Below are 13,300 nucleotides of genomic sequence, written 5' to 3'. Positions count from 1 at the left end.
GTGTGTGTGTGTGTGTGTGTGTGTGTGTGTGTGTGTGTGTCCTTGCTAGAGGCTGTTGCACGAATATCTTGAGCTATCAAGTGTTTTAACAGTTTATTTTTTCTCCACAGGTCTTTGCCTTGAAGTTGACTGGCTATATTCTATAGTATACTTTTTATTTTCAACAAATCATGGAGACCAAAACCAAAAATGAATGTACCAGATTAATAAGTATTGTTTGTGTTGGCTAAAAGCCTGATAAAGTGTATTCCACTGTGCCATACATTGATGTCCAGACATATTAAAACACATCAATGAGCCACACTGTTGCACTGACTTGTTCTTTATTATGATAAACATGGGCACTGTAGTTTACTTTGAGTCAATCCCACATAAACCGTCCTCCTGCTGTAGATACTTACTAGCATATACAAATGTGTATTAATCTGTGGCTAAAAATAGTCCCAGACAAATGGGTACTGTTCTATAAAAACTGCAGTGTTTTATAAAACTGCAGTGACCAGATGTTTTAGGAAATTACTTAGCCTTTAAAACAAATGGCCTTGGAGAAATAGACTGGGTAGGGCAGGTTGTAGCCTTTTTATAAGACTTGTTGACAATACGAAAAATATATACAATAATGTTAACCTCATTGTAACAATGACCAACACTGGTTTGGGTTCATCTGAGAAGTGTCATTCCGTCATTCAAATCTGGATCAACTCAGCTCCAGGAAACCACAATTTAATCAGCACATTCAGTTGTGTATTGTGTTCTATACAGAATATGTGCAATATTTGGAGGTTTGCCAGCAGGGGTGGGGGTGAGAGAGAGAGAGAGAGAGAGAGAGAGAGAGAGAGAGAGAGAGAGAGAGAGAGAGAGAGAGAGAGAGAGAGAGAGAGAGAGAGAGAGAGAGAGAGAGAGAGAGAGAGAGAGAGAGAGAGAATGATAAAGAGAAGGGTGCAGAGGTCGGTCAGATTTTTCCTAGATGAGTGGAAGGAGAAGCATACAGAAAAGAGAGAAAGATAAAAGAGAGAGAGTAAACTAAGAGCGAGACAAATAGGATCAGAAAATGAAAGCAAAAGCAGGAGTGCAGGAGGCATACAGGAAGATAGAGATGGGGTGAGACAGGGAAAGATCTATATGTGTCTATTTATCAGAGTGAACAAAGACCAGATTTGCCTTGTGTAGGAGTTGGCGTATAAACCATTCCCTTAGCCTTCATGTGATGTGTAAATGTTGAATGAAGTAGGGACGTAGGAGTCCCGTGATCGGCTCAACAGAGATGGCTTAAAGAAACTCCTGGCCCAAATATGCCATATAGTTGCGCTATATGGTTCCAACTCCGATATTGTATCACTTTGTGCTCGATACAGTCATTCAAAGCAGAATAGCTAACAAGAACCAAACCCAATGCGGCGATACGGATGCCATTGCAGCGTCATTACTGGAGAAACGGAAAAGCTACCTCGAACCACATTTTTCTCAGATTCAACAGGTGGGGATCGACAACAACAAGAAGCTAACTGCTATCCATGCCCAGCTAGCATCTCTAACTGTAAGGCTTGACTATCAGATCTGATGTGGACAATCTTAAAAACTACCATGGAAAGCAACTCAAGTACTCTTGACCCTTCGTTTAAGAAGATCAGGATTAAAACAGCTGCCTGATGAACATGGACTTATGGTTTGTCCTAATGTCTTAATATCTTGAATGACATATCTGTCCTGTTTAATATAGCCTACGCTCCATAGGTTAAAGCGTAACTCTCTCCAAAATGCAACCTAGGTTTTTTTTGTGAATGTACCCAAGTCAAACTTTTGTTTAAAAGCATATTTAAGACGGAAGCACCACTTTTAAGATTTAGCTTATTCTTGTTTTTCCGTCAAATGGCTTTCTGAATGGGAGATGCTTTCAGACATTTTATGCCAATTTGTATGAATCAGAGGTTACTTTTGATAAATCCCACTGTATCAGCAAAGGAATCAGCTAAGGAGTCAGCAAGGCTGACCATTAAATCCTGCACTATTTGTTCTCTGGGTCAAGCTATTCGCCAATCAATTACGGTGTCGCCAATATGCATTTGTAATACACAGCATCACTATTTACGGTGATGTTTTTTTTAAGAAAACCCCTCTCGGTCTCTTCCTCACCTATCATTATGCGAGGAGTATGGAAGCTTATCAGCCTTTAAAATTAACTGGTAAAAGTCTGGACTACTTCATTTAAATGATCCTGCTCGCAATTCAATCATCCCTGCTAAAATCTCCCTTGTTAAGCAGTTTAAATATTTAGGCATTGAGGTTTTTCCTTGCTTTACCCAGATTGTTAAGCATAACTATTCTAGTGCTCTGAACAACGTTTTGAAAGATATTTAAAAAAAAATGGATGTCTATTCAAGCCTGTATATCTGGTTAAAATTAATGTTTTACCCAGGATCAATTTTGTGAGTTCTATGCTACCTCTCTTCCCTACTCCTGGTCATTGGCATAAATTACAATCAGCAGTATCTAAATTTATCTGGAAAGGAAAAAACGGACACGATTGAAGAGGTCTACTTTACAGAGGAGGAAAGAGGATCGTGGCCTCTCAGTTCCCAACTTTAAACATTATTCTTGGTCCTTTGCGTTAAGAGCCCTCCTTACCTGGTTCAACCCTGATATGTCTGTTTGCTGGTGTACCTTAGCAAATGCCATGACAGAGCCCTGGTCACTCCACAACGTTCTTTTTGTCAATATCTTTAATAAAGAGTGCCAGCTACGCTTCGGCCCCCCATTGTCTCTCATCTTATCAAAACTTTGAGATTGGCTGAAACATACTGCCATGTAGCTTGTAACTGGCACACATTTTCTCCATTATTCACCAGTACAGCGCTCCTAATTGGTGGGAGGCCTGTAACAGCTCCACAGTGGGAAGAGAGCCCCCCTCTGGGAACAGAGCCCCCCTCTGTGGAGCTGTTCGATGTCTAAAAAACATTTTTAGCGAGGTTGGCTTGTTACCCTTTTCTGACTTACAAAACGCATTCAATAAACCACGTTCCTCTTTTATTTTACCTTCAATTAAGATCAGCACTCAAGGCATACGGTGTCCCCTGGCAGAGGGCTCTGTCCATCCATCCATCCTATCTGGAAGTTATTTACTATGCAGTCAAAAACCTGTGGTATGGTATTGAGGCTTTATCAGTTCTTTGTGATATCTGGCTACCAGATAGCTTGACTCAGCAACGCTGGATCCTTAAAGTCCATGCTTCTCACTTCTGTCTCTGTGTGTGTGTTTGGTCCCTTTTGTCTTGTTCCGGTCTCCTTGTCAATGCCTCTTGTTTGTTTGTGCCTGTTTCTATGCGTCTTGTTTGTGAGCTGCGGGCATCGTTCTTGCTGTTGTGTTTTTGTGGGGTCTCCCTCCTTCCTGTATTTCCTCTCTTTGTTTAAGAGCGTAACATTTAATCGCAAGGAAGGATTGTGGAGCAGGTGCACTGTGCCTTCTGCGGTGTGCGTAGTGTACCTTTCTGCATGTTGAAATCTGGACCAATGTTTTGCACTTTTGTTTGGCTTTTTAAAATAAAGAAAATAATCACACAAAAAAAACATGAAGTAGGGGCGTACTACAGGTGCTAGGCAGAGTTCATATCGGCTCTGTTTCGAGACCACATTTGTTTCTAATTCCATTTTGTCATCTAAACGTTAGCCTCAACTGCGTCTAGGGGCAGTGATAACTCCGGTTGTGTAGCAAACTGTAACTATAAAAAGTGCCATATATTGTAACACAATAAGGCAGCTAAGTGAGTCCCTTGCAGTATTTTTGGAAGCCTGCTCTGAGGACATGTTAGGAAAATTATCTTAAGACAACAGAAATATGGATATACAAGTTAGACTTTTCCAAAACTGCACAGATTTTGAATAAGAAAAAAAAAAAAAATCAATTCTCCAAGATCTGCACGTCATCGGTCTCATTGTACCGTTTGACTCTCTCATTTCTAAGTGCCAAAGCACTGCATGCAAGTATTTACCCTGGCTGTGTCTGGGTTCTCTGCCACCATGAACATGAAGTTGAGGTTGACCAGGTCTGTGCCGCTGCAGATGCAGATGATGCAGCCATCCAAGTCTGCCTCTGTCTTTCCAATGGCCTCGAATGATGACAAGATCTTTGGGTCCTAAGAGAAAGAGAAAGCAAGAGAGTTTAGTAAACACTGTCAGACAGATAGGTAGACAATTGCATGCTCAGACAGACAAAAATATATGAAACAGAAGCAGTGGTGTAGGCTGTCCAGGTGTCATATAATCTGTAGAGTACCTAGAGTTCCCATTAGTATAGGAAATGGAAGAAATTTAAGTGGCAGTCACCTAGTCAATCTCCTACTCTGGTATTGTTGCAGCAAATAGTCACTGACAAGAAAACACAATGGGAAAGAAGCTTGGCGATAAGGGTGTTGAAATGTTTACGGTTGTAGTGGAAAAAGTATAGTACACAGTACTGCTTGGGAGACTTCAAGTTTCATGTCAGCTAAAAAATATATACAATTAACATCCATCACGGCGGAACACAATACAATATTTTGAATTCAGAAGAAATTTTTTTAGCACAAAACGTTCCAGTGAATCCAGATTTAGATGTGTTCAACAGTGCTGGAAGCAACAATTCAGACACCACTTTACTGGAGTATGTAGGTGAAGGTCTGTAGACACCCCCGGTAAGCACTGAGTCATATTATGTCACTTTAAACAGCTGGAATGTTTAGAAGGTTGGCTAATAGGATGCTAACGAGTCTTTTGTTTTTATTAAAAAGTTTGGAGCCATAAAAGTTCATAAATGTAAGGCTTACTGGACATGGACAGGTTTTTTTTTTTCTCTAAGAAAACAATTACTTTGACACTCAGATTTGCTGTCTTCAATGCCAGTGGGTTTTATTGTCCGCACAGGACGCACATATGTTTCTACTATGATGTCAAAGCCAATTTTTCAGAAATTCTTTTCAATGCTACCAGTCAGTCAGACCAAAATAAACAACCCAAACAGAACAAAAAAAACCCCAGCAAAAATCAAATCAGACATTAAAAGAAAAATCACAATAAAAAATGTCCAAAATGTTTGACACGTTGACCCTATTATTGGTACAAAAACATTTTCTGATATTTAAAGACCTGTAGATACCCTGGTTATTTTCCTCCGGATAATCTACGTCCCACACCAAAGTTCAGGATGACATGGCAAACTCCTTGTCAATCGCTGTGACAGAAAATCCATGCAAACATTCTCTCGCCATCAAATCCACAGCTCAACTCCTCCCTCTCATCTTTTCAGATTTCCGTCTGCCACCATTGTCATCGTGGAAGAGCGTAATGCATTACTGTTATATGATTGAATCAACGGCAACAGGCTCTGCAGTTTTAAAACCCCAGCCGGCAATCATCCAATGCCATTCATCTTTTCTCGCTCATTGGATTATCTGAAACAGCTCTCGGGGGCTTGTGTAACCATGTTAACCTCTGAGGAGAAGCCCTGCTCTCAGATGTTCTTAGTCTGCTACTTACACAAGAGCCTACAGCGTTTGAGCAAACAGGAGGCGCTGCCCTCAGGTGCAGTATCTGGATACGCGCCCTTACGCACGTACGTATACACACGTCCACACGGAGGACCGAGAAAACAGACCACCTCCTGCCGTCAACAACTCACACACATCCTGGTAAGGCTTATGTACACAGTATACACCAGTGGCTTGACAGGTTTGCATCCTAATTAGAGGCAGGCGGTCTGTAAGTTGCCAAATACTATGACACACACATGCCACTGTTGAGGTTTAACTGCATGAATCAATGTTTAATATACAGAGAAACCATACAGGAGAGTGTTTGTGTATATCTGGCTGCATACCAGCCACATAAATAACTGAATAGCTGCTCTGAAAATTCAGAATAATGCAGCTGGGCAGTACTTACATACTGGCTATTTCAAGATCAGTTTCCTATTACAGGATAAGGAAAAGTCATTCTGACAGAGACGGAACGTCTTATACCTGTGAGGTTTTGATTCCACGGTGTAAATTCAGATACAACCTGCAGCTAAACCCAGCCAGGGTTCTATACATATTGATGAGTTAAATATTTAATGTTTTTGTTCTGCTAGTTCCCCTGATGAATGTGGTAGAGAAGCTCAGGAGTGGGAACGCAACGGATAGTCCCAGATCAGTCGTTCAATAGAATACGCCGCTGCAGCCATGGCTAATTAAAGCATGAATAACGTGCCTGACGTGGCTGTTTCCCACAGATTTTACCAGGAGTGTCACTGTAGAAGCAAGAGACTAAATGTTGGGTGGGGTGGGCAGAAGAGCGTTAATGGTGTAAAAGCAGAAGCAAGGAAATAGTCTTTCCCAAGGTCTCACCTTGGGGACCGCACCGACACGAATACTGTTGATGAGGGAACACTCGAGAACCTGGCCTTCCTGCAGGATATACACACAAAAAGATAGAGAAAATATGAAGAGGGATATAGAGAGGGATGGGGGGGGGGAAATATAAAAAACAACAGATGGGTCACAGTGCATTTTATTTGTTTTGCAATCATTTGTAATACAAAGCGGCAACACCACTTCCCCTTGGCATTTGACAGCAGTTATTGATTTAGTTTATTATGAGTAACATCTCCACGTCTTTCTCATAATCAAGTTTCCCATACCTACAGTATAACTTTTCCTCTTTTGTTTATTGTGATCAGATTAGGTGTTATAATTCATGGGTCTCCAGCCCGCTGCAACACCACACAGGAGAAGCAGGTCTAACGAATGCATAGAAACACATTTGTTTATCTGTGGACTTTGACTATGATGGATAACCTATATTCTGCCCTAGTTGACTTTAATACCGTACTGGCATGCACTGAAAACAACCGGCCACATAGAGGGAAGGAAATCAATCTAAAAATATGCTTTGGAAAATTGTCATCAGAGGATGAGGATTTGTAGTTAGTGTAACACACTAAAACCACCAGAATGGTCCTTTAAAGCCTTTAAAATCTCTGATGGATGCAGATGCAATTCGGTTTCATTTTGTAGGCCTTGATGGTCAGAGGTTGTGTTTTTTCATTTACTCAATATCTCACATTTCTTCTATCCTGGTGACCAATCAGTGATGTTTATTTTAAGTAGCATACTATTTGAGTGGTGTAACACCTGTAATTACTAATACCCCCAGGCCATTGACGGGCTTAAATAAGAAGTGTTCTAGTTCAAATTCACTTGTTATACAAAAGGTTAACAGAATAATCTGAATGTGAATAGAATAGACATGTAGTAAAATAGCAGAATGTAGCTTATTCTGAATAGCAGTATTATGATGATGCTTTATGATATGCTTTTCTATATGCTTTACATGTCTCCAGGGACCAATGAAGGTGTCAGGGGAAAAAAAAAGTATTCCTGAAAACACCCAAAACATTTTACTACCAAATAAACATCCATTTTACTTTGACCCCCTGGTAGACAAGAGAATACACCAAAATAATAAAAAAAAAAAAGGTAGTTTTACCTTTCCTTCACTCTTCCAGCAGATGAAAAAGCCAAACTCGTCCACCGTCATCTGACAATTGGGCTCAAAGATGTAGTCCTGCAGAGGGGAAAAAGCATATTTTCTCTTTCATCAGTCCTGGGGATTTATTTGACATGGGAAGACAACCCAGACAAACAGAACTAACTAAATATTTTTTTTTTGAATATGTCAGCCTGCAAGCCAGCCAATTTGTTTTATTTTTTCACTTCTCTGTTGTTATGTAATGATTGTGTCATTTGTTGAGACCCCCCTCAACAACGAGATGATATATCTCAAGGGGTTTATCCTAATAAAATAATTTAGAGAGAGAGAGAGAGAGAGAGAGAGACCGACCGACCGACCGACCGACCGACCGACCGACCGAGATGAATGTGACTGCCATGAATTATTAAATGCAAACATCATCTGGCTGGAACCCAGTGCTGTGCATTACAGACAGGGGAAAGCCCTGGCTGAGATGCATGTGTGTTTAAGTAGTATTATAAAAGTGTGCTTGCCCAGCCACTATGATGCACACGCACGCGTTCCATCTTTCAGCTCCAGTGCAATGTGCAGTGGCCCCCTATTCCGTTCAACAGGCGTGTCGGAGCAGAAAAATCTACTCACATTGGCCTGCTTATCTTACCCAAACATCTTTCACTCAGTTTAATCAGCTGCTGGAATTTGTGATTGCACTGACGAATGACTAAGTGTGTTTGCATGTTTTATCGCACTGACATCACACATCTGAGAAGGATAAAACAAAAAATAGAATAGGAGACGGCTGGTGGGTCACTGGACCTCTAATTTTAGCAGTAGGGAACAGTATGTCACACTCGCACACACATTATTTATCATTTCATGAGATTGATTTGCTGCAAATAGGAGTAAACTGGCTTTTATAAACCATCTTCTAATTAAATATTTTTTTACTTAATTTAGGAAATAGTGAGAAGGCTGTAAGTGCAGTTAAAGGGTAACTCTTTAATCTGAACTGGGACTGACAAAGGCTTTGGTTGCACATAGTGACTCCAACTCTATGAAAGAGATGGTCCCAAATGTTACAGTAATCGGACAGCTTGTTTTTGTTAAACTAAAAAGGTTTATGGGAACACTCAGTCCTTCCACATGCAAAGGAACAATAAGCTAAAGGTTGAACCATCTCCGGGTGGAAGTGGATGGACTGACACCCCTAGTTACGGTCCTCCAGTGCACACTCAACATGTGTACATTCTTTCCTAAGTGCAAGGGTACGTGCAGGTCAGCTCAGCGTGTGTGCGTGCGTGCGTGCGTGCGGATCCCTCTCTTGTTTTGTCCCCTCCGTACAATGATCTTTGAAACGATAACAGCAGCAGACTATTTGGTAGAGGAGAAAAAGCAGAGAGCATTTAAACACATGCAGGTAAAAACACATTAATGATTTATGTTAACTTACTACTATGGCTGCATTAAGTAACTTGTACCCACCCACCCACCCCCACACCTGATGTCCTTATTTGCATAATATCCTCATTTTACCGTTTGTGTTTAAGCCAAGTTTCTCTTTTACGATTTGCCATTTTTTGTTTTGTTACAAGAGATGGAGAGAGTAAATACCCACATATTGCATGTATTATAGGCTTACAATGCTTCACAGCCAACTTCAAAGTATTACTGATTTCTATTATTTTTGGTAACCTCGAACAAAGTGCTACTATATTCACCAGGTAAGTCTATTTCACAGATAGTGATTCATTTTTGTTTGCATTTTTTTACTCAGTTGAAATCACCAAACCAATATTATGAACTGATAAGTGAGTGAGCCATTGGGAGGAGTTACAGTAATATCTACCAATACTACATACAATTTAGACAAAAATAAATTACAATAAGCAGCAGAAATAATTGTTTAACCATTTCCAGTGCCTCACAGTTCTGGCCCATTTTAAACTGCCTTCGTTAATGGTCTGTTGATATAAGGTTGTTCTGTCCCCATGGAAACCAAACACCATCCAGATCTTAACTGATTGATTTCCAAACAGAGAGAGAATAAATGATACACACTTACACAAAATACCATGGACTAACATGAGTGGCATACCTCCAGACATTAAATTGACAACATTGTTTTTCACTTTCGTGACCATTGTGAGGGCGTTTGTGCTGCATTTATGTGGTGTCGGAATAATCACAAAAATGAGTTCCCCACTTGGAACATTCACACTGCCTTACCATTGTGAATTAGGTTATGCTCTGAATAGGCATTGCCATCCTATTCCGCCTACTCAGTATTCCATCAGAAAGAAAAAGGGTTGAGTTTGTAAAGTGTGCTGGTCTTCTTGACAGCAGTCTTTCCATTTTCCAGTGTGGAGATCTCCTCTGAGAAATGTTGTCTTTAGATAAACCCTTAAAAAGGTCTTCAACTGATGGATGGTCATGAATCTGCATCTTAGGTGTTATCCTTTATTCATCAGGCTGTTGGCGAGCAACTTTGGTTTCTTTCTTCCGCCTACTCATGTGCATAAGGTCTTTGAATTGTAGAAGTCGTGTGGTAGCTCTTTTACGTTGATCCCATGAAGAGAAGTGTTGTATGAGTTTGATGACTGGATTGTGTGCCACTGTTACACATGTGCCAAAGACTTCAACAGTCTTCTTGATCTCTGAGTCATCGTCGGAAAGAATGGTGGAAATCTCTGGACGCATTGGCCAATTCTCCTCTGGCTGTCTCAGAAAGGTTGGCCCATTTAACCATTGTTCTGATTTCAGGAATGTTTTGGCCCCTGGAGGCGTTTGAGGGAGCTGTTTACATATCGCTATTGAGTTTCATGACAGATCTCTGATGGATGGATACTCCGTTTGCCACATAAGTTTGAAAGCAGCAGGTGTCACTGTAGATTTACTTATTGTCAGAGGTACAGTTAGTCCAGTAGGTCGGTGGCTGAAATGTATATTCAAGCTCCTTTTCCAGCATTCTGTTAATTTGCACAGCCAGGACTGCAGCTGCTAGTTCCAGCCTAGGAATAGTGACTGGTTTGAGTGGTTGGGCAGATTTTGTTGACTATGTTGTGGACTAGATGGGGGGGCAAGACGTTCCATCCAATGGCTGCTTATTGTGGACCGCCCCACAAGCATTGTGAAGAAGTTGAAGAATGTTGAAGAATGAAGAAGTTCGTAATATCGAAGCTTGTCAGGCAATGAACTTCTACTCATGGACCGAGTTGCAGGATGTATTACCTCTGCTTTCTTTTTGTTTTGGTGTTTCAAAGCCAAAAATCCTCCGGCAGTAAAAGTTCCAAGATCCATTTTAATCCATGGGAGTTTTTTTGACTTAATGTTGCAGCATCTAACACAATTTTGCCAAGAGCCGCTATGTCAGGCGTACGGATTGTCTCGGACGAGCAGCAGCTGACTCATAAACAACTTAAATGTTTATTATTATTATTATTATTATCAGAATTCCATTTCATAGTCATGAGCACGGTCAAAAAATTGTGTCCCTTCTACTCCCGCCACCTCCTTACAAATCCCCTACACACTACCACCTGTATAGGTGATCAGCCCAAATAGCCAGAGCTGAGACATCTAATCGCAAATCACCCGTGACAAGACAGAACTAGACAATATCATATTAAACCATAGTTAATTATACTAACAAAACGTGAAATAAAATATAAATGGCTCCAACACCGAGTTAGTATTGTAAAGGATACGATGATTCATAAAAGACAAATAGTGGTAAGAGGGCAGTGGTATGTCCCAGGCAGCTGACATTTCATTTTTATTTCTAAAGGGACTAGCAGGAGGTCGACCTTAATACCATTCAGTCCAGTCCTAACCCTGGCTCATATTCACAGCAGCAACACCCTGAAAACTTTCTTCAAAAGCACGCCGGCCCAACTTCATGGCTCACTTTGACGTGGCTGTTGATTTGATGATGCTCCCCCCCCTCCCCCCCTCCAGTTTTCTTCTCCGCCTAAAAGGGATCCTCCTCCTCCCACTGATGCCCACATAAACGAAGAGGAACACACACACACACACCACACACACACACACACACACACACACACACACACACAAACCACACCACACACACACACACCACACACACACCACACAACACAACACACACACCACACACACACACACCACACACACACACACACACACACACACACACACACACACACACACACACACACACACACACACACACACACACACACACACACACACACACCAACAAACACACAACACACACACACACACACACACACACACACACACACACACACACACACACACACTAAGTGTCCTGATTAAGTTAGTCAGAGGAAATGTGGGCAAAACGACAGGAAGATACACACAGATACACACCGAGATGGATATCTTGTGACACTAATGTTATTGGTAAAAATTGGTCTAAATCTTTTTTAATTTGATTATATTTGTATTGGCTAGACAGGCAATACATTTGCTTGTGGCTGTAACTAAAATAATTTATTATTATTCAGTTGTAAAAACCTGATTTACTCAAATAGCTTTTCAATGATTTATTTATATTGGTTAGTTCAGCTTAGTTTTTATCTGTTGGTGTTCACTATGTTGTTTTGTCTTTGGTAAAGCACTTTATACATCCAGATATAAAATGCAGTTAAAGTTTCAACCTCAACTTTGTGATACTGGTTTTAAACTTTTAAAACAACAGTGGCACTGGGAGCACTTTAGGATCACTGCAGACCTCGCAGGATTTATACGCTTGCTTTTCAAAGCTGTATTTTTCCACATTTTCTACAGATTTCAAACTACAGTAGTCAATTCCATTTACACCTATAATAATTTAATATACCAATGAAAAGGATAATCAGTGGTCTACACCAGCCACTTTATTATTAGGTACGTTAGGGTTATTTGAGTTACTGTTGCTTTTCTCAGCTCAAACCTGTCTGGCCATTCTCCTCTGACCTCTGAGGGGAAAATGCCTTGTTAATGGCAGAGAACTTCCGGTCAGTGGGTATTTCTTCTTTTTCTAACCATTCTCTAAACCCTAGAGATGTTTGTGCATGGAAATCCCAGACCTTTATTAAATAGTTAAAAGGTCCCATGACATGGTGCTTTTTGGACGCATTTACATAGACCTTATTGGTCCCCTAATACCATATCTGAAGTCTCTTTTCCAAAAGCCTTGGTGCAGAATTACAGCCACTAGAGCCAGTCCCACAATGAGCTTTCCTTATGGTGTTTTTCCCACTGCATGTTATATACTCTACTCCACTCCACTCCACTCCACTCTACTCTACTCGCCTTTTTTGTTTTGTCATTATGATAAAAAGTCCCTAGTACCTGCCAACAGGTACTTTTTGTAGTACTACCTCAGTCAAGGTTCCAAGCGAGCTAAGGAGACACCAAAAGGTGACTACTGACTGGTCGGTAGTCATTAATCACTGTGTCATCATTGCTAGCAACAGCCGGGGACTTGGGGGGATCCTGAACAAATCCGCCCTGTTTACCGGAAAATAGTTTATCCAGCATTTTTTGTTGTTGCTGCCTCCAGGTTCATTAATAACTAATTTGCCTTCTGCAAAAGCAACACACCTTTGACGTTCTGTGAGTGTGTGTCGCGTCAGGTCACGGTAGTTTCCTGTTATGACGACCAGCCACGGCTCGCCTCACGGCGATACTAATCTGCAATGGAAAGAGGAGGATGGGGCACCGTGGTCGAGGCGACGCGAGTTGAGCAGGTACCGTCAATGGAAAAACGCCATTAGTATGTGCCATTTCTGAGCTTGTAGCATTTGAGGGGGGGGGGGCAAATTGGAGGGAGGGG

General features: G+C 41.1%; 1 protein-coding gene across 1 annotated transcript in view; it reads right to left on the bottom strand.

The window, feature by feature from the left end:
- plcb4b (phospholipase C, beta 4b) overlaps window positions 1-13,300 on the bottom strand; it is an 82,478-nt gene that overhangs the window by 23,658 nt on the left and 45,520 nt on the right. The window contains exons 5-7 of the mRNA XM_032542977.1: window positions 7,498-7,575; window positions 6,357-6,416; window positions 3,987-4,130 (exon numbers count right to left, since the gene is read on the bottom strand). Coding sequence (XP_032398868.1) covers window positions 3,987-4,130; window positions 6,357-6,416; window positions 7,498-7,575 — 282 coding nt within the window. The remainder of the gene's footprint in view (window positions 1-3,986; window positions 4,131-6,356; window positions 6,417-7,497; window positions 7,576-13,300) is intronic.

Source organism: Etheostoma spectabile, chromosome 18 (genome assembly GCF_008692095.1).
Source record: "Etheostoma spectabile isolate EspeVRDwgs_2016 chromosome 18, UIUC_Espe_1.0, whole genome shotgun sequence".
NCBI classification, from domain to species: Eukaryota; Metazoa; Chordata; class Actinopteri; order Perciformes; family Percidae; genus Etheostoma; species Etheostoma spectabile.
The sequence above is the reverse complement of the archived record's forward strand: the minus strand, read 5'-3'. Positions and strand labels throughout refer to the sequence as shown.